This window comes from Haemaphysalis longicornis, unplaced genomic scaffold (genome assembly GCF_048455015.1).
Source record: "Haemaphysalis longicornis isolate Haplotype H1 unplaced genomic scaffold, Haemaphysalis longicornis Haplotype H1 scaffold_3, whole genome shotgun sequence".
Taxonomy (NCBI): Eukaryota; Metazoa; Arthropoda; class Arachnida; order Ixodida; family Ixodidae; genus Haemaphysalis; species Haemaphysalis longicornis.
In genome coordinates this window covers 46888674-46907614 of record NW_027526335.1, presented here as the reverse complement: position 1 = coordinate 46907614, position 18941 = coordinate 46888674, and the positions used below count along the sequence as shown (strand labels likewise).

Genomic DNA, 18941 nt, shown 5'->3' with positions numbered 1-18941 from the left:
CTTTACAGGTGTTTACTTTTGTATTCTGTGCTCATTCAGATAGGTTTTTTCTTTTTTGTTGTTGTTTCTGTGTTTGAGAACTAAAAATATGTTTTTGAACCCAACTTCAGTGGCATCGGTCGTTTGGGCCATCACTGAAGAACGCAGATCTCGCAGTAAGAATTTACACAAGGAAAGCATGGTGGCTGCATGCTCTTCGAATGGGGGGTACATTCCACATGCAAATCGCACTTTGAGGCTTGAGGCTTTGAGAAACTAGAATTCCCAGCAGTTGGTAATTGCTGCGACATGGTTGGCACTGTGTGAACCTGATTTGCACAGCACTGGATGCACTTGGAGCAATCTTGCAGGTGCCGGGTGATCTTGAAATGCACTGCGTTGCAACGTCACCACGGAGCAAGAATATATAGGAGGCGAAACGGCCCATTGCAACAAGCGCGGGCGAGCGACCAGATAATGTCACAATGTAAAGCAAGGCGGACTGCAAAGCTTCATAGCTGCGATGGCGAAGGAGAGGGTAGCGGCACCTGATGGACGAAGTGACAGTGGCCGCACTTATTCCGCGGCTGAGCAGTGAAATGCCGATTGCGGCGGCCACGCAGTTTCTTTACCTGCGGCAGATGCTGCTAGCTTAAGGTATGACGAGCGCTTGTGACATTATCTGGCCTCGCTAGGAAGCCTAGTTTCGCCTCCTATCTTATTCTTGCTCCGTGAACGCCACTGAAGACGACTGGAAATTTGTTCTTGGCAAACTACCTGTTCGTTAGCAGAGGTGGCACTAGTGCTACATTTTTGGTGCTTTCGTGGAAGTCGCTCCCACAGCAAAACTCGTCATTCAGTTGCAAAAAGACCACCTAAGGGCCGTCACCAATATTCCTGCTAAACAAGTTAGGCCTTAAAATGCCATGGCTGGAAAACAGCGTGAAAAGACGGAAACACAAGAGGAAGAAAGATGCAAACAAGGTGCCATGTTTGTGTCCATCTTGCTCTTGTGTTTTCGTCTTTTCGCGCTGTTTTCCAGCCATGGCATACCGTATTTTCGCGCGAATAACCTGCCTCTGCATATAATTTGCACCCGCACTTTCAGCCCACCGGAAAAGAAAAAAGAAATCCTTGCGTATTACCTGCATATTTGATACAGGAAAGTCTGCACCAAAGCTACTGCTTGAGCAACATATCACATACTATGTAGGCATAAAAAATATTCAGCAAGTAGAATACACAGTCTGCAAGGCGAAAGTCACAATTCACTAATAAAATTCAGTTGTTAGAGTGCGCGCGTCCTTGTTTTTTTTCCTTGTCCTTGCGCAAAACATTGCTCAAAACATACATTTTGTGCAATCGCTGCCATGGAAGACTTAGTCAGTGTTACTGCGTAGGAGCTTCATGGCACAACACGCATTACCATGAAGCTACACTAAAGAAAAAACCCCACGTATTGTCTGCACCCCTACTTTGCCGCTGAAATTTTTGCAGTTTTGGTGCGGGTTATACGCGCGAAAATACGGTACCAACTCGTCCAAGTTTCCACCCTTATAAAACGGGACTTCCGCGTAAAATGTGGTTTTCCTCCCCAAAAATGTTTTGAAGGTTCCACAGTTATGTTGCAACTCTGTGTAGGCCTCGAACGGTCAAGTTTTTGTCTAAACCTGATATGTAATTAGTGGAGAAGACCTTTTTGATATTTTAAGAATGAACTACGGTGCTTGCCAGGGCAGTTACGCTTTCTGTCGAAGGAGCACTGGCCAGAGGGATGATGTTGCACAGAGAAAATGGCATGGTGGCAAGGGCTGTCATCCCTAATGGGACCTCGTTACCGTACACGATTGTACGCGGGCTGCCTGGGAAAGTTGATGTTTTGCGGGAAGCGTAATCAGTATGAGTACAGAGCCTGCATGTTGCCTATATATTGGTATAACAATCCCATTATGTTTTGCCTGTTTGGGAAAACGACTGTGCTGTGTAGGTTGTTGCGGGTGTGCTCATGTATTTGTTTTTTTGGGCAAATGATGTTCAACTACTTCGAACAAATTGAGATTTTTATGCTGTTGTTTTATTTAGAGGCCCTGGTGAAAAAATAGTAGGGGTAAGCAAGTAGTGATTTTTCTTTTCGCAGTAAATATGAAGTGAATGCTGATTTTTCTTGAGTTGTTGGGAATCGAAGCAAGTATTTTTGAATCATAGCGAATATTTAGTGATTTGTAATTCTTATGCATGCTTCAGTACGTAGTCTGAATAAAAATAAAAGGCCCATTTCAAAGGGATTGTGAAATTTTCCTGGAGCATAAGACAAGCACACAGAAGCTATGCTGTTGCTTTTAGCTTTATTATATGGGTAGCTTTCAACTCATGGGCTAGTGTAATTGAGGTTAGTGTGCTTAGAGTAACGTGTTAGTGTAATTAGTGTGTTTGTGTAGTTAGGGTTTCGCCCTATATTCTGACTAGCTACACCACTAACACAATTTTCTTATGAAAAAGAAATGTAATGGACCTTCATGGCAGCTCCAAAAAAATATTCGCCGTTGGGGCATCGCAAGGCATAAAAAAATTGGCCCGATTCATAAACCTTCGTAGGCATGCCCTCAAGGCTTGCACGTCCCCACTTTCCGACCTTTTGCTCGCATTTTCCTTTCTTTAAACGTACTAAAAACTCGTTAATTTCACTTTCAAAACTCACTTGTGTTGTGCGGCCAAGTATTTTATATTTCAGTTCTGCAGACGGCATGTCATGCCTAATGTAAACTTACAAAAGGAGTTTAGACTGAAATTGAGGCAAGTGCATAATCATAAGCGTGCATGGTCAGTCAGCAAGCTAGTTTTGCCAGCGCGCAGTGTCAACACCTTTCTGTAAAGAAAGCTTTATCGTGGTTCCTAGGAGTGCGAAGCTAGACTAGATAACTGTCTTTCCAATGGCCTATATAGAAAAAGAAGGAACATTACAGGTAAAAAAAGAAAGCTCAACTTTGCACATCCTTTGATTTAAAAACTGCAGGCTACGTCAGTACGCAACTGGGCTTTCTTATCTAGAGAGTGTTGACGGGGGCAGCTTCAGGGAAAGGCAGGAGTGAGGAGTTGGCCCAATACCGGTGATACCAAGGGGCTTCCAAAAAGCACTTTCCCGTTGCCATTCTGAGGCACATCCCTGGTGCATTGTGGGAAAGCCCGCAATGCCCGCAATGCGGGCTTTCCCGCAATGAAAGCCCGCATTGCGGGAAAGCCCGGGAAAGCCCACAAATAGGCAGTTTCTAACTTTAATAACTAAAAGATGCTTCATAAATTTTCAAATGGTGCTCTTTGATTCAAATCCAAATTGAACGTCATGTTGTTTGCTTCGGTATTCAGAAGTTCCGAATGTTGGCACACCCCTAAAAAAACAGCGCGGAAGTAGCAAAGAACATTGGGAATTAAATGAGTCACGCTGTGCCCCTGTACCTTTGCGTGTTTTTTGCTTCTTTTGTGCTATTTTTTGACCAACTTGCCAAAGAAACCATACTTTAGAAATTGTTTGGAAACTTTGGGTTGGAATCGATAAGTCAAGAGACCAACAAGTGGGGCCTGTGCACCGTGCTCAGGCATCCAGCCCCGGGAGGTGCCCCTGGCAGATGTCATCGAGCAGCTCCAGAGCCATGCCCGCGCTCGTAAGAGCAAGGACGTCGAGGTGCTCCACTTGGCCATGGAGGTACGATTGCATTACCTGCCCTTTTCCACCACGCCTGCCCTTCATGAAATGTCTTGATGCTGCTCTGATAACAGTCTTTCTTGCAGTCATCGTAGATAAACTTCCTCTGGCTGCTATTAAACAGCAAGCGTGGGTGATTTTCAGTGTTTGGATTCCTGGCAAACACACCTTTGTTGTGCTGCATTCCACCTGTTTATCCAAAGGAGGTCTTTGGTACCCGATGAGTCGTTAAAGTGTGCAGGCGTTTGTGGACATTTGAGAAGATTGCTTTGCTGTTTGCTGTGCATTGTTTTCTGTAGTGCATTGGAATCTTCTGCGCTTGGAAGCAAACGGCGTGAATTTCAGCCTTTTACATTGTAGTTGCGGCTTTCTTTCCACGCTGCTGTGGAAGTCTGGTGAAACCAAAGCTGCTCGTGCAGTTGGACCTTGCCTGGCTCCAGTTTCAGTAATCCTTTCAGTATGTTTTGTTCCTAAGGTGCCTTGCATTTCGTATAGGCTTGTTACAAACGCAGTGACAGCCTACAGTTAGGGGCAGTGTTCTCTCTGTCTGTGAGCATTAGCCAGACGATGTACAAGCACTGCTGGCACGCACATCATGAAGATCCGCAGAAGCATGGTAGTGCCAGTGCAGCCTCATTGTTGCACTGGTGCAACCCCTCTGCTGTGTAGTGTAGCGGGGGTGACGGTGGTGCCTGCGGCTCCCGTTGCAGGCGTGCCGTCGCATGCGGGGCCTGCGCTTCACCAGCTGCAAGAGTGCCAAGGACCGGACGGGCATGAGTGTGACCCTGGAGCAGGGCCAGATCCTGCTGCAGGACTTTGGCCTGGACGCCAAAGAGGTGCCCCGGGCAGTGGCCTGCATGCGGAGGCAAGTAGGCTCCCGCTCTTTCTTCCCCCCTCCCTGACCAGTGGCGGATTGAGGGGGGGGGGACGATTTCCCCCCCCAAAGCCACTAACCACCCCCCTCTTCTCACACCCCTCAACACCGATTTTTCGGCACGTGTAGTTTTTTAGACTGTGGCGGGGACCATTGCTGTTCACGGCGAGCAAAGCACCCCTCAGTTTTAACAAAAGTTAGAGGCGAGAGGTGCTTTTGGCTAACACAACCGCCACCTTTGTAGGAGCGTACCAATTGCTTTCTCCCCGCAGCCAATTTTTTCTTCAAAAAGTATCAGTGTGGCACCTAGGAGGGTGTCTTTTTTAGCTGGTCACACGGTTGGTGAAAAAAGCACTTGGTGTGCAACTGAGAACAAATCACGACATTTGGTTGGTTGCACCCTTCTCCCCCCTCCCTTCCGCATTATGGGACACCTCCCAATGATGGCACCTGGATCGGCTCCTGTCCCAGGCTGCTGGCCTCGTCTTATTTTGTTTGTGGGAGGTTTGAAGGATGTTTTATAGCTTTAAATAAATTGATTTATAACTTGATACTATATTTGCTAACGTAGCTTCACACAGTGAAACCACTGTGATATGACCGTCTTGGAACGCCTGACAGTCATGTTTTTGGTGTGTCATATGATTGAAACAAAAATTATGCCTATCACACGCAGTCTCGTGTGACAGCATAGTGCGCAACTTAAACCTATAACCTAATGCCTCAGGCCACATATAGACTGCACAAATTAAAAAATAAAAACGAAGCGTACGTGCAGAAGAAAGAGCGAATCACACTTAATCACTTAGCCAAAGGCAATATGCTGAAATGATGTGCACGGACCATCAGAGTTTCATGCGGGGAAAAAAATTGGCGCGTATCTGCTCTTTTCGTTGCAAATGTCAACACAAGGCGATAGTTGACTAACGCCCCTGCATGCAAGTAAATTCATCCCTTCTCATTCCCACTCACCTCTCATGCTGTTCCTCTCCCATCTCGTTCCTTCCAAGATAACACGCTAAATGTTTGTTCAACTTAAATTTATCACGTTCCACTGCTCCAAGTCGGGTGCCTCGATGGCAGCGGTGCTGTACAGTGGAGACGCACGTGAATCAAGGCACCCGACTACAACATTTATAGAACCACGTTGCCCTACTGCACGAGTGGTCCAAGCGGAACGTGGTTCCCACCTAGAGGAACCTTTCGTTGCTATTGCTGTTTGATTTCTTAAATGTTGCCAGGAGGTAGCGCTGGCAATGGCAGGTGACTGTTTTCTGTCGTTGATGTATTATTTCATTTGTTATTGCAAAAAACAAGCATCCATGAATGTTTTAATAAAGGAACACTGCAAATATCACTCATGTATTCATTTTCTGCCTTATATTTGCACAACGTCTTGTTCTTGTTCAACAATGTTGACAAGTATCAACATTGCCACCGGACTTAGACGTTTAGATTTGGCCGTGAGTATATAAGACTATTGCGCAGCATCTATTTCACTTTGGCCTGCTGGCTGAATCGAGTGACAGACAGACAGACCAAAATTTTCCCGTTCAAGTAGCCCAAGACAGACTATCGTCTTTAATAAATTCAGTGTTGCGTCAGATGAGGAACTGTGCCAAAGTTTTCCAACAAGCAGTTCTACGAGGGCAGCTGCTGCAGTGTTCGGTTTAGGCGCACGCAACGTTCTCACCGCTGTCTCGCTTTCAACGCAGTGAGGGCACGAGACGGCACAACACATTCAAGAATGTGGGCGTGCGTAAATACGCCTTCAACAGCCTGCAGCTGATGGCCCTGCCCAAGCAGTACCGTCCCCCACCAGGAACTTTCGGCAACGTCCAGTCCTAGCCGTCTCTCCCTTGGTTTCTTCGGTGTTGAACATTCGGGGGGAAGGGGACGTTCGGGGGACACACACACCCGAGAACACCAAGTTGTAATGTCTTTTCAATCTCATACATGGTGACTGCACTGGTTTTTAGACACAGTGCAGCCTTAGTGCAGCCTCTTGGCTAATGCAGAGAAGGCTATACACTTTCGATATCAGACAGTGCCCGTAAGCCAGGTTGGCGTGGGCACAAACCAGATTTATAGAAACACTTTAGTGCAATACGCATGTTCTTTATTTTTTTTCGAAGTTTTGCGCAGATGTGTGCATTTTTCTCTGCACTTTCGATGGTGCAGATGTTTTTTTTTTACCTCGTTTTTAGTGCGCTGTAGTGAGGAGTTGTTTTTTATCAACATGCCTGACAAATTTTGCTTCGACTGACTCATGGCTGTCATAGACCTCTAGTATTTAAGAATGGAAGGACACTTGTGATTAGAAAAGAATATTTATGGGTGCAAACATAGGTACAAATACCTTCTGTATTGATGGTTAAGGAGCCTTGTACGATTGTAATAATGAGGCGCGTATTGCGTATGAGGACGGCTCCATTTGGAATGTTTTATACTCAAAGGGGTGAGGCCCTGTGTTTATTAAAATAAGCTAACATAGCTTGTTAAGATCTGCAAGAACATTATTTATAGTTACATGGATATTGGAAGTTCTATATAATTGCTTTACTTCATTTAAAATGTTGAAGGTACTCATAGAATATAATTTTTCTCTTGCATTATTTGATACCACATTTTTTTAGTGGAGAAACCTTGGTTTTGAGTTTGCAATACTAGTGTATCAGAAATAAGTTGTTATGAGAGTTTATTAATTTCGATTGGTTTTGAGACTAATAGAAAGTAAATAATGGTTTTTTTTTTTTTAACACTTCGGCACAACCAGCTTTGGCCACCATATTACATAGCCCTATAAGTGTTCATCTGTTATTGAATAACAAATAACTATCTCACCTGATAACGAAGAAAGCTCAACTTTAATATATGCCCTCCGATTTGTTGTACTTGAAATGGTGATGTTACACGAGTGGTGCCAACAATATTCCAGCACATTGGGCTTAAAGGACAAGCTTAAGTGTGACTGTGCGTTAATGAGTGGTAGCCTGTGCTTTTATTTTGTACATAGGTTTCTGCTATGGTCGCCGTCTCTGCGGGCCTGGCCTACCACATTTATTATGTCATCTTTATGTCTAACACACTAGTCCCTCCACATGTGAACACTGTGATTGAAAGTGCGTGTTTTCACTTTTTGTTACGTGTGTAGAGAAGAGAAGTTTATACGGCGAGAGCTATTTCTCCCGGCGGAAGTGTCGTTGTTGCCGTTAGCAACAGCCATTTGGCACAAGCTTAATGATTTATACGTAGCGATTGTTTCTTCCAATACCTAAGTATAGCTTTTCCTCAGGCATTGTCCTTGGTCAAACACCGTCACTCAGCAAAGGTGCACACTTGTTTGCAAATGCTCACTGTATCTATGCTTTATCGGTGTAGCCATCACTTGCCATAATAGACGAGCCATACGCGGTCTGTGTCATTGAGAGCACTTGCCTCGTTAGCAGACCCTCAGCCATTCCCTGTCATTTCTTTTTAGTGCTTTCTGCATAGCTCTGATGACACTGGAAATGTCCTTGCGTGTCATGTGCTGTCGTTAGACTGTTTACGGGCACTTTGCAGAAGTAAACGATGTTTTATCCATTGCTTATACGCTTGTGTGCGTCTTCTTGTAAATGTTGACCAAGACACAATCAAGAAATACTTCACTTTGCCACAGGCCACAGAGGTAAGTGTGTCTCTTCGGTTGCCAAATACAATGCGCAGTTCAGGATATGAAACAGACAACTATAAGTGCAGATTACTGCTATAGGTGGCATTCAATGATAAGTTTAGTGGGCGATTTCTGCAGTTGGCAACACTGAAAACCGCCATGACCGTGGCCAGTGCGTCTGCGCATGCGCTTTACGCCTGCGTCGTGCAGAAAAAAAAAAAGAAAAACACCGGCGTGCATCATCTGCCGTGTTTCGACCCGATTCTCGGCGGTGGCATCATCAGTAAATTGCACTCGCATTATTTAATGGCGCTCTACTTGCCCTCGAGCACTTCGCATCCGTTGTCTCGGCTGTGGCATGAATAGCAGAAATGAATAGCAGCAGCGACATTTTGAAGTGATGCTAGAATATAATAGAGAAAAGTAAAGATTAGAAAGGCGTGGAAAGAGCAGAGAAGAGTAGTTCCACTGTGGTTGATCCCGTCGCACACAACATGCCTTGAACACTACTGGCTGGCGTCACGCTTCATCCAGGAGATGAGAAGCCTTGAAGGGAATGGTGAAGCGTGGAGGCGAGCGAGCTTGCTGTGACGACGAGCGAAGTCTGCGGCAGTTACAACCAGTTCGGAGTTCGCTGGAAGGGAGTGTGGCCAACAGACGGTTGCTGGGGAGGTCGGGCGACATCCAAATCCAGGGCGGCAGCCCGTGTAGACAACGGGCATCCGAAACGAAGTCCCTCCGAGAGCGCCCGATGGCAAAAACAACACTACGCGATACCCGCTGGCTCTGTAATTGAATATGCATGGCGGAAGCACGTTAGAGCTGAGGGCGCATTCCGCCGCCGAGAGGAACACTTGTGGTACGTCGCTTAGAGTGAAAGGAATAACCCCATGTTTCTCCACAAGGTATAGCTCCTGATCTCAGTGGGACGGCCTGATGTGTGTGCCACCATAATAGTGGCCACGCGTCCCCGTTGATGATGATGTTGATGATGTCTTGATGGCTGTTCCCTTTGAAACGGGCGGAGCACAACGTTCGGAAAAATGTTCCGCACGGGTCCTAGCCTACGACGCCACACCTCTTTTTCCCTACTGCAAACCAGTTTTCGAGACGACGCTTCGTCCACTCGGTGGTCTCTGCCTGTGACTCAATGTCCACCGCTGCATCGTCTCCTCCACCATTCGCCTCACTGGCCTGCGGCCCGCCACCTGGCGGTTTGCTAAGCGGTTCCTAAGGTGACACACATGGTTGTTGGCATGCATGGTACGCCAGTGAATACAACCTGTATACGCACGGAAAATTCACTATACTTGCATTTAAAAGGTTTATTGACCACTGGGGGCCAAGATGGGCAAAATGCGCTGACAATAAGTTTTTGTCATAAAATGGGTAGGGCTGTAGTGCTGGTTTGCTGTGGTCCACAGCACTGACTCACTGACCATCATGGGATGCGGTTACAAAAATGCATGTTGGCCTTCAATAAATGATATTATGTACTCATATTTCGTGATGCATCCACTGTGTCGCTTGGAACGAAAACATATGCATAAAGTTGGGCCCCGAATGAGCATCAGCCGGAAATCAGGTCATGAAAGGGCCCGAGCTACTTGTGGCTTCGGAGCCATAAAGTACAAAAAAAGTTTTAGATAATACATTGCCACATTTTTACGAGATGCCTATGCAAATGGCATTCGCTTTGGCTGAGTTTGTCAACGAGTGTTTTGTCAATGTTGATGCTGAGCCTACAGCCTCAACATCAGATTCACTACAACTACATGTTGCGGAATCTCTCTCCATGCTGCTGTGACGTTGCCTCCACAGGAGCTGAAGGCCAACTGAAACTGCCGGCAGCATTTCTGATGCACACACTTTTTTTTGTGCTTTATTTTTTTATGTGGCACCTAGGAACGCGTTGCAGCTAATGGGAATTGAGCATGCCTCAAGGGTTTCTTGGGGCTTTATTTTGTAGTGATGCACGTGCTATGGAAAGCATCGCAGCCACTTGAAATTGAGCAGGCTATGTAGGCTAGGTGTTGCAGGCATTAATTTGTGCGGATGCCAGCTGTTTGAGCACTTTTGACGACCTATAGCCAATTCACGTTTCTGCAGACGAGACACTGTAGTGACCAGACTAGTCACTTTATTGAGGCCTACACGTTTTGGGGGACATATATCTGCATATACAAGTAAGGTTTTCCGAAAAAATGCCACAGTGTTGACTTCTTAAAATGACCGCCAGGAATACGTCATAACACGGTTGTTCATTTATAAGAGCACCTGTGCCTGTAGTGCAAACCAACATGTACCATATTTACTCAAATCTAACACGTGCTCGATTATAATGCACACCAGATTTTGGCGACCGGGAAAATGGAAAAGCGCAGTAATTCTGTCTCTTCACATGACAAGCTGTTGTTGGGTGGAAGAGTTTCATTTAGTGTCACGTTAGGACAGCTCTTGTCACCTTCCACTCACAACATAGTCCATGGCAAACCACACATGGACGCTGCCCTTCCAAACTCAAGTGGAAAAATAATTTAAACATGATCAGCAAGAGGAGCGACAAGCCGGCTAGCCTCTCTAGAAGGGAGCGCACTGCACGGCACTACATACGTTTTCTGCTCTTGCTTTTTCGTCGGGGGAAAGCGTAGAGAAGCGTGGGCTCTCCATCTTGGACTCTCCATCTTGGACTTGCTATTTAGGAAGGAGTGCTTGCTATCAGCGCTTTAGCAAGGCCCCACGGAGCCCTTCACGAAGGCTGCACATGGCCTTACCACAGGCCTTACCCAGGTAGCACAAAAGAGCTTAAAGACTTCTACTACCGCGATTTTTCAGGACGAAAGAAACGGCTTGCAAACATCCCAGACAATCCGATCACGCATTCGTGACGTTTTCGAAAGGTCTTAAATCACGTCTAATGTCCAGCGGGTATTACTATTTCTAGACGATTTATTTACTTTCTTTAAAACATCCTCGAAAATCGGTTTAGAAGTGGGATTTTACAAGAGCTGTATAAGTCTGTTAGTGTGACTTTTCAATCCGCATTTTAGAGGGTTAGAAGACGTTCTGATAATTCTGGTCTAGAAAAGGGCTTTAGAAAGATGCTAAGAATCCCTTTCTTGGGATATTTAGAGCCGCTTTTTAGACGTATTAAATACGGCTTTATGAACCCCCCTCCCATACCCCCCTCCCCCGGAGGTGATGCTGGGGGCGAATGCAGCGGCTTTGCTGCATGCATTCGCAATTAAAAGCCATTTGGCTCGAGCAAACATTTTATTGAGACCAAGCCATGGGGTTAATGTGCTGAGGAGAAAAATACCGTTACAATTCAGAACACAATGCGGTGAAAGCGTCCTTTCCAGCTGCCAGAAGCATCTTATATGAAAACATTACAGTGGTCATACGAAATAAAGAATTCTGTGCAAATAAAACATTGAACAAAAAAAGATCAATGCAAGAAACTTGTAGCAACAAGTCCAGAACTCTACACTTTCTTATTTTTAAAGAAAGAATGGAGGGCAAACATAACTCTGAAAACAAAAACAAAAGAAATCAATGAAAGAAACTTGTAAAATCAAGTCCATAACTGTGTGAACTTGCTTATGGATATTGGAAGGTGCGAATGAAGCACAAATAAAACACCACAAAAAAGGCACACGCAAGAAACTCTCACCATCACGTCCATAACTTGTACAGTTGTGTATGATTATTTTAAAGCAAGTATGCAGCACAAATAAAACTTTCACGAAAAAATATAAATAGAAGAAAATTGTACCACCAGGTCCACAACTTTGTACATTTGTTTTTAGGCAGCGTCTCCTGCCACGCGCGTGGCAGCAGCCACGCCCCCCTGGCAACGGCTGCTGCCACGCGTGACGTCATAATGACGTCATAACATTAATAATTGTCATTATTTTGTGTAGTGTAGTCCGAAATACACATTTTTTTTATTTGCAGTACAAAATAACGCACCATTGAACTGCTAAAACTTTTCTAAACAAACAATTTTTGTTCTTGCGGGAGCAGCCGGCGATGCTGCTGCTGCTGCCAGCTGCCGTATCGCGCACATGGAGTCACTCTAGCGTGACGAAGCTCCGATTTTCTCGGGCCGACAACGTAGATAAACCGGAGTTCATATTGTTAGAAGCACTATCTGAAAACGTGAGAAAGTTGCTTGTGATTATGTATTGCGTGGGGACCCAGCCAGCCTTTCCAGACCGCAGCAAAATAGCCGCTCTCGAGTAATGTTGACCTGTGACCGGTTATGCTTGGTGTACGCCGATGGTACCTGCGTACAGTTTCAGCGTACGTGAGACGACATCGCACAGCCGACTGGCCTCGTTCGAACAAGCTACGTTCCACACAAGAAAAGACACCGTCCGAGCGTAATTCTGTGAACCTTCCGACGCATGTCGGCGCGGCGGCATCTGCTTTCAACAGTTTCCACCACGGCAAGTCCAGAATGCTTAAATGGGCGACCTGAAATCGCGGTGTGTGTTCTCGAAATGAAGACAACTTAGCAGCGCCAAAAGATAATCAGAATTTACAGTGTCGAGGACGAAGGGTAGTGGCGGCAACCGTTTTTTACTAGGCACATGTGCGCATTACAATTACAGACAATTGCGCCGAGAATAGGAAAGGTAATCTTTGGTGTCCCCACACATCTACCACGTACGTACCACTACAGTAGATCTCCTCTTCTGAAATATTGGCAAGGAAAACTCGAAAATCGGGAAGTTCTTATTTTCTAGTGGGCGAAATTGTAGCTTAAAATTTGTTTTACACCCACGATACGTTTTATGAGCAGAAAAGTCTTGTGAGCATGCGCCACAAGGATCATAATTGCGTGATATTCAGCGCTTAAAAAGATTTCCTAGTAGAAACCAAATATTTCGTAGTAGGATACATGATTCTACAACAGTTTAGGACCTGCGACCTTCAAAAGGTAGACTAGCTAGATGCTTCATCTCATAGCCACTGCACTGGTATAACTTTCACGTCTCACTGTACCGTGGTGTACGCTATGTTGGCCAGACTTGACTGAGTCCCTCATGCAAAGGAAGTTAATTCAGGACACACACCCAGACGATAGGGTCAGAGAAGAGGCTGTAGAGACGGCAATAGGAAGGGTATACGCTTGGCCGGCCATCATGTCTAATACACCTACATGCACTCCAGCATATGAAAACCTATGGGTTCTGCACAGGCTCAATAAGCAACGTCAAAGCTTAAGATGTGCCTGGAACGTGAAAGCATCTACGGATTGTTTGTGTAAACAGGTATAAGCAGCGAGCATGCTGCAAATGTAATTGATAGGCAAACGTCAAGGCTATCATGGGGCGAATTTAACAAAAAGAAATGGTGCAAAAGATCCCAATTTCAAACTACATTGATGTTATATGTGCATGCACTATAAACACAGTCATCAGTATGTTAACTGTACGTAAACACTCAAGTGATATGATCAAACGGAACTAGAGGCCCCACTGCAATCGCCAAGTTATGTTTCTTTGCAGTGGAATAGGTCGGTATCTGTTAGTCGCACAAACAAGATTCTCTGATGGCATGGAGAAATAGCTGGAAAGTGGCTATGGAGCTCCAGCTGCTTTACACATTTTCTGTAATACCAGTTATTTGTTTGAAGTTTGCAATAAAATTGATCTCATTTGTTAGTCTTTTTAATTAATGAACGAAACTTTTCATGGCCACAAAACAGTGGTCGATAAACATGCTCACTTTCTTTGGTGGCTTGTAACGATTCACTAGAATTTCACATGGCCAACCCAAGGAATCCATGGCTCGTACACTGCAGGGTAGTGCTAGTCTCCAAAAACATTTGCCAGGACGACTGGAAACTAGTGCGGCCCACAGGCTCCATAGGTGGAAACCAGTAGCCCACCCACAGCGCCATAAAACAGCTAATGAATGGAGTGAGTCTCTGCTAAATATTAAGCAGGTTCAAAGGGTAGGTTCACATTGATAGATTTTGTGCCATCGTTCACTGTGCGTAGATTAACTATTTAACGGGCACAATAGTCATTTTTGTTATTTCGGACAGTTGAAGGGTTGCCTAAATGTTCTTTAACAAAACAAAAAGTGAAAGCTCTCAGGGATTTTAAAAACATTGTTTAGCCTCTCCAGCAATTGTCCCAGCCTGAAGGAACTCAGCTGATAGTTGGTGCCGACTGTCGTCCTCGCTTGCTAGCTCCCTGACCAAGCGCATGAATGCAGTGACTAAGAAAGATGGTGACCAAAGTGAGAAGAGAAGGTGGATCCCGTACAACAGCCCTTGATCATCTAAACACCAGAAAAAAGCGCCGATGACTCACAGGCCACGACTAGGGCGTTAAAATACCTTTTGACATACATTTACAGGGCATTTACAACCTTTTATCAAAAAAATCTTGATTACACACAGTCCCTCCATGGAAGGGGTTTGTTTCTGACAAGGTCGTTGAAATTTGTTATTAGTGACAACATAAACTCATCATTGGTCCCTTTCATTCAGCACACTTCCGGGCTTCGTTTTAAAAACCCTGCTGTTTCTATTTCACGTATAAATGAACTGCTTATGCAATATTCTCTTATTTACCTATGTTCGAAGTAAACTGTGTTATACCGTAAAATGTGATGTGCCGAGTGCATGCAGGTGTAACATTCTTCAATGGGACATGCAGAACATGAAGCTCAGTGCTGATAAACTTAAATCAGGGAAAATAAAGCTTCCCATGTTGCTTCTTTATTTTTGTAACTATTCTCTCTACCAAATACCTTGGTGGTAAACTCAACTAAGCTCACCTTTTCCCTAGGCCTTTATAATTGTTTTGCTCTGCAATTATACATTCTCAGCTGGAGCATGCCTGCTGAATTCAGGCCCCAACCACGCTTTACTATTTCTCAATTGCAGCTGTATGAAATGTTGCTCTCTAGGTTTTGCCAATGATTTCCAACAGGTCATTTAATTGGTGTCAGAACCATTTTATACCTTTAATTGCTATTTATAGCAAACAGTATTATATCATCTTTCATAACACATTTTGTTGTAACCTCATTCAATGATTTTGTTACCCCGCCAGCCTGGTTCATAAATCTTTGCGTGAACATGCCCGTCTTGCAGCTAATCTGCATTAACAGACACCACACATTTTGGCTTTCCAGCGTAGCTTTGGTGTCCGCAAAAAGGAATCTTTTTCATGCTCTAGGTGTGTTTTCTATTAAGAGTGGCCTGGCAAGGGTAGTGTGAGATGGGGTCTACAATCCCCCTCACAAAGAAATCACTGATCATCTATCTCCAACAAGTCATCTCTAACGATTGAGTGATCACCTCCCCCTCCTCCCTTCTTCCCCTTCCCCAACTACGGCCATGTGGCCTCCCCCATCTTAATAAATGTCATTCATTCATTCATTTCTTGGCTCCTCTGCAGCGCTTTGTAGAAAAAGATCACTTGCTGGTTTGGCTTTCCCGCAGGGCTCTAGTGTAGTGCAAGAAAGTATCGCGTGCTTATTCCTTTTTTGTTGGGGTTTTAATGCTGTGCATCTTCCAGAAGAACCCTGGCATTTTGTTTAGAAATGGAACTTCACAGCACAAACAGTGCAGAGAAAGTAGAGCTACTCACTTTTTGCATAGACACGGAAGTTTGGCAGATCACTTGTCATTGACAAGCAAGTGTTTGATTTCTGGCTTAAGGTGCAACGCTGGGATAGTTTACTAGCTGGGGGGAAAAAACACAGCACTGATAAACGGTACTGAAGTACTAGGAAAGGTGCCGTGATCAACATGGTTTCCATGTGTTGGCAGCTTTTTGGTCCAGTGTTTTTCATGAATATTTGCCAGGGGGCCTTAACATGGCCTGCTTTTGTGTAACAAAAATGTCAACAGTGAAGCACTTATCAATGCTCACATGCTGCTCATTGATACCAGAGCAAAAGTACGTTCAGCAGTCATTTTATTGTTAAAGCCACCCATGATCCATACACCTTCCAGCTGTACTGCAACTTTCACAAACACCGACAGACATTCACATCTACGCACGTGGCCTTGGCTCCAGTTCTTGCACAAGGAATTAAGTACTCTTGGGAGTGGGCAATGTCACGCTCGACACCAACCATTACCCCGAAGTTGTACTTGATGAACTATTTTTTACGCCTGTTGGCTTAAAGGATTGTTTAAGTGCCCGTTTTGTGGAAGAAAAAGAAACAGCTAATGGGCACACAACACACAACCCGTGAATGTGTTTTCTAGCAGCTGGCTTCTGACGAGACTTGCATCATTGTTGGGACATTTTATAAAGCCCCTTACCACTAAGTAAATTCACTTGAGCAATTTTCCAAAACAGTTTACACAGTGCGAAGTTAAAAAGCAATAGAATGTGAAACGTCCCCTCACAATTGGAAACTCTTCCTGTTCACTACCCCAAAGGCTTTGACAGTAGACGCTTAAGCACGCTTCACCAGTTGCGAATACAAGCATTAGTGTCAAGTTGAACTCCGCAGAGTGCTTGGGATGGGCATATAGATGTCACAGCCACTTGGAATTTGTGCAAAGACTGCAAGCCTCCGAGATAAGCTCTCATCATCATTAGCCCATCCTGCTGAGAGTGAATGAAAGTATTGTGCCTGGTTATGTTCAATTCCAACCAAGCCAAACACAAGAGTAAAGAAGGAACGAGCCTATCAAAATACATACTCAAAGCAGACGCAGGAGGAAGTTCTGTTGCCTAACCAGGTTAGAGGAGGCGAAAGGTACTGGAGCGAAGGAAAGGGAAATAAAAGCCAAGCAGTAATTTTAAGCCTTGCCTATCATTTCATTAAGACTTCCTAAGTTGAAAGCACAATGGTACTAAGCAACAAATCTGAGCATAGATGAACAATAACTGAATTGTCACTTGTTAACCTTATGCACACCAAACTTTTAAAGGACTATTAGCAGAAGTTCCAAACTTGGCTCACACGGCGATCTTATCGGCTGCACTTCTCCCATGCTTGCACAGTTGGAGCTTGAGCCTCCTTGCACAAGAAGCCAGCCAGTCAGCGAATGGTTTCAGTGGTATCTTGAATAGATATATCTTTGGACGGGCAGTTGGGCTCCACCCACGGAAGTGCAACTGCGCTCCCTGCACGGATTCTGCAGCGCTACGTGCACAGATCGTTTCTGTGGAATAGTCAGGACACATTCCTCGGCGACAGTACTACTGCCCCGGGGGAAAAATTGCAGAAGCTACATGCGAGATCGGATTGCGTTCGATGATGCCGTGCGCTACCTGACGACACTCGATTCGTGCACACGCTGACACTACGTCGCTCGCTACGGCGCGACGCGATGGAAAATACTGATCCCTACGTTTTATAATTGAGCCACCACTCCAGAATCAGAACACAAGGCTTGGCATGGAAGAAGCGAGGCACAAGTAGACAACAAATGCAGGCGCGTAAAGCAAATAGCACGCGAACTGCAAAACAACGTGAAGCTTACAAAATATTAAACGACAACAGTACAGTTCTAGGAGCATGTAAAAAGCGGGGCGAAGCGGCGTGCAGAAAACAATGCGTTAGGCTTACCAAGACGTGCAACAGCAAGTTCACAAAAAATACCCAATCTAAATAATTATAAGCACACCTCCCAACAAGAAAAAAGCGCCGCGAGGCAGCTGCTGTACAGGGAGATAAGGACGTAACGATGCGTCAGGCCTGCCATTCGAACCACGGGCGGAGAACATCGGGACACAAGACGCGAACACCCGTCGTCAACACAAAAAAGTGGCATGATCAAATGAGTTTGTTTTGTGACGTCACAGGAAGTCGCGTGATTACTTTAGCTTGACGTCACTTCTGCGTGGCAGCAGCTGTTGCCAGGGGGGCGCAGCTCGTGCCACGCGCGTGGCAGGAGACTTAACCTTGTTTTTAAAGTGAAACAATAAGATGCAAGCGCTTGTTCTACAAAAAATGATACCAACTTAGGAAAGTGAAACAATTGAACTGCGTTTATCTGATAGATCACATTGTAAAAATGTACCACGAAATTACTAGGCAGAATACCAGTGGTCACCTGGAGCCAGCAGTGTTAAATACGTCCTTCCAAATAAAAAGCCACGTGCAGTATGACTAACAAAGCATCACCAGCGGGAGTGAACATATCTTTGAATGCGAAAGCTTTTCTTCAATACACATGGTTCATACATGGTTGAAAAAAAAAAAAAAGAAAACAATGCACAATTTTTCTAAACAAATAAAAAGCCATGTGCAGCACGACTAGCAAATATCACCAGTAGTAGTGAACCTATCTTAAATGCCAAAACTTTTCATCAATAGGCATGGTTCATACATGCTTGAAAAAAAAATACCCTCAACAACCACAACAGATAATGGGGTCCTCTTCTCTGCACTGATGAGGGGCAAATCCTCTGTGACCTTTCTGTCGACGACGCCTTTCCCATTTCTTGCACTTTCCTTAGCTGCGCTGTACTGGTCGTACCTCCAGCTGTTCAGGTTGTCTGGATGAACTGCAGAAAAAAAGCCAATAAAGACGCCTAGATGTGTAATCCGTTTAAAATACCGTCTTATGTGTTAGTCAATGTGAGTCTTACGTTCGCGCCTTTGCATTCTTGAGCTGGATCATGACGACTAGTCTTCATTTCTGCGTCCATGGCTCCTCGTGTTTGCATAGTTGCTCTCACAGCCTCCCAGAAAGAATTGTACACGCACGCATAATTCAGAGAACATCCCTTTTTTACGGC

General features: G+C 44.9%; 1 protein-coding gene across 2 annotated transcripts in view; it reads left to right on the top strand.

The window, feature by feature from the left end:
- Positions 1 to 8145, top strand: part of LOC144174404 (inositol polyphosphate-4-phosphatase type I A-like) — a 43234-nt gene extending 35089 nt beyond the window's left edge. The window contains exons 23-26 of one of the 2 annotated variants that reach the window (XM_077703088.1): positions 111 to 155; positions 3573 to 3679; positions 4390 to 4544; positions 6269 to 8145. In XM_077703088.1, coding sequence (XP_077559214.1) covers positions 111 to 155; positions 3573 to 3679; positions 4390 to 4544; positions 6269 to 6401 — 440 coding nt within the window. In that variant the 3' untranslated portion in view covers positions 6402 to 8145. The remainder of the gene's footprint in view (positions 1 to 110; positions 156 to 3572; positions 3680 to 4389; positions 4545 to 6268) is intronic. The other variant, XM_077703089.1, reaches the window with a different exon arrangement.
- Positions 8146 to 18941: the final 10796 nt, after the last annotated feature.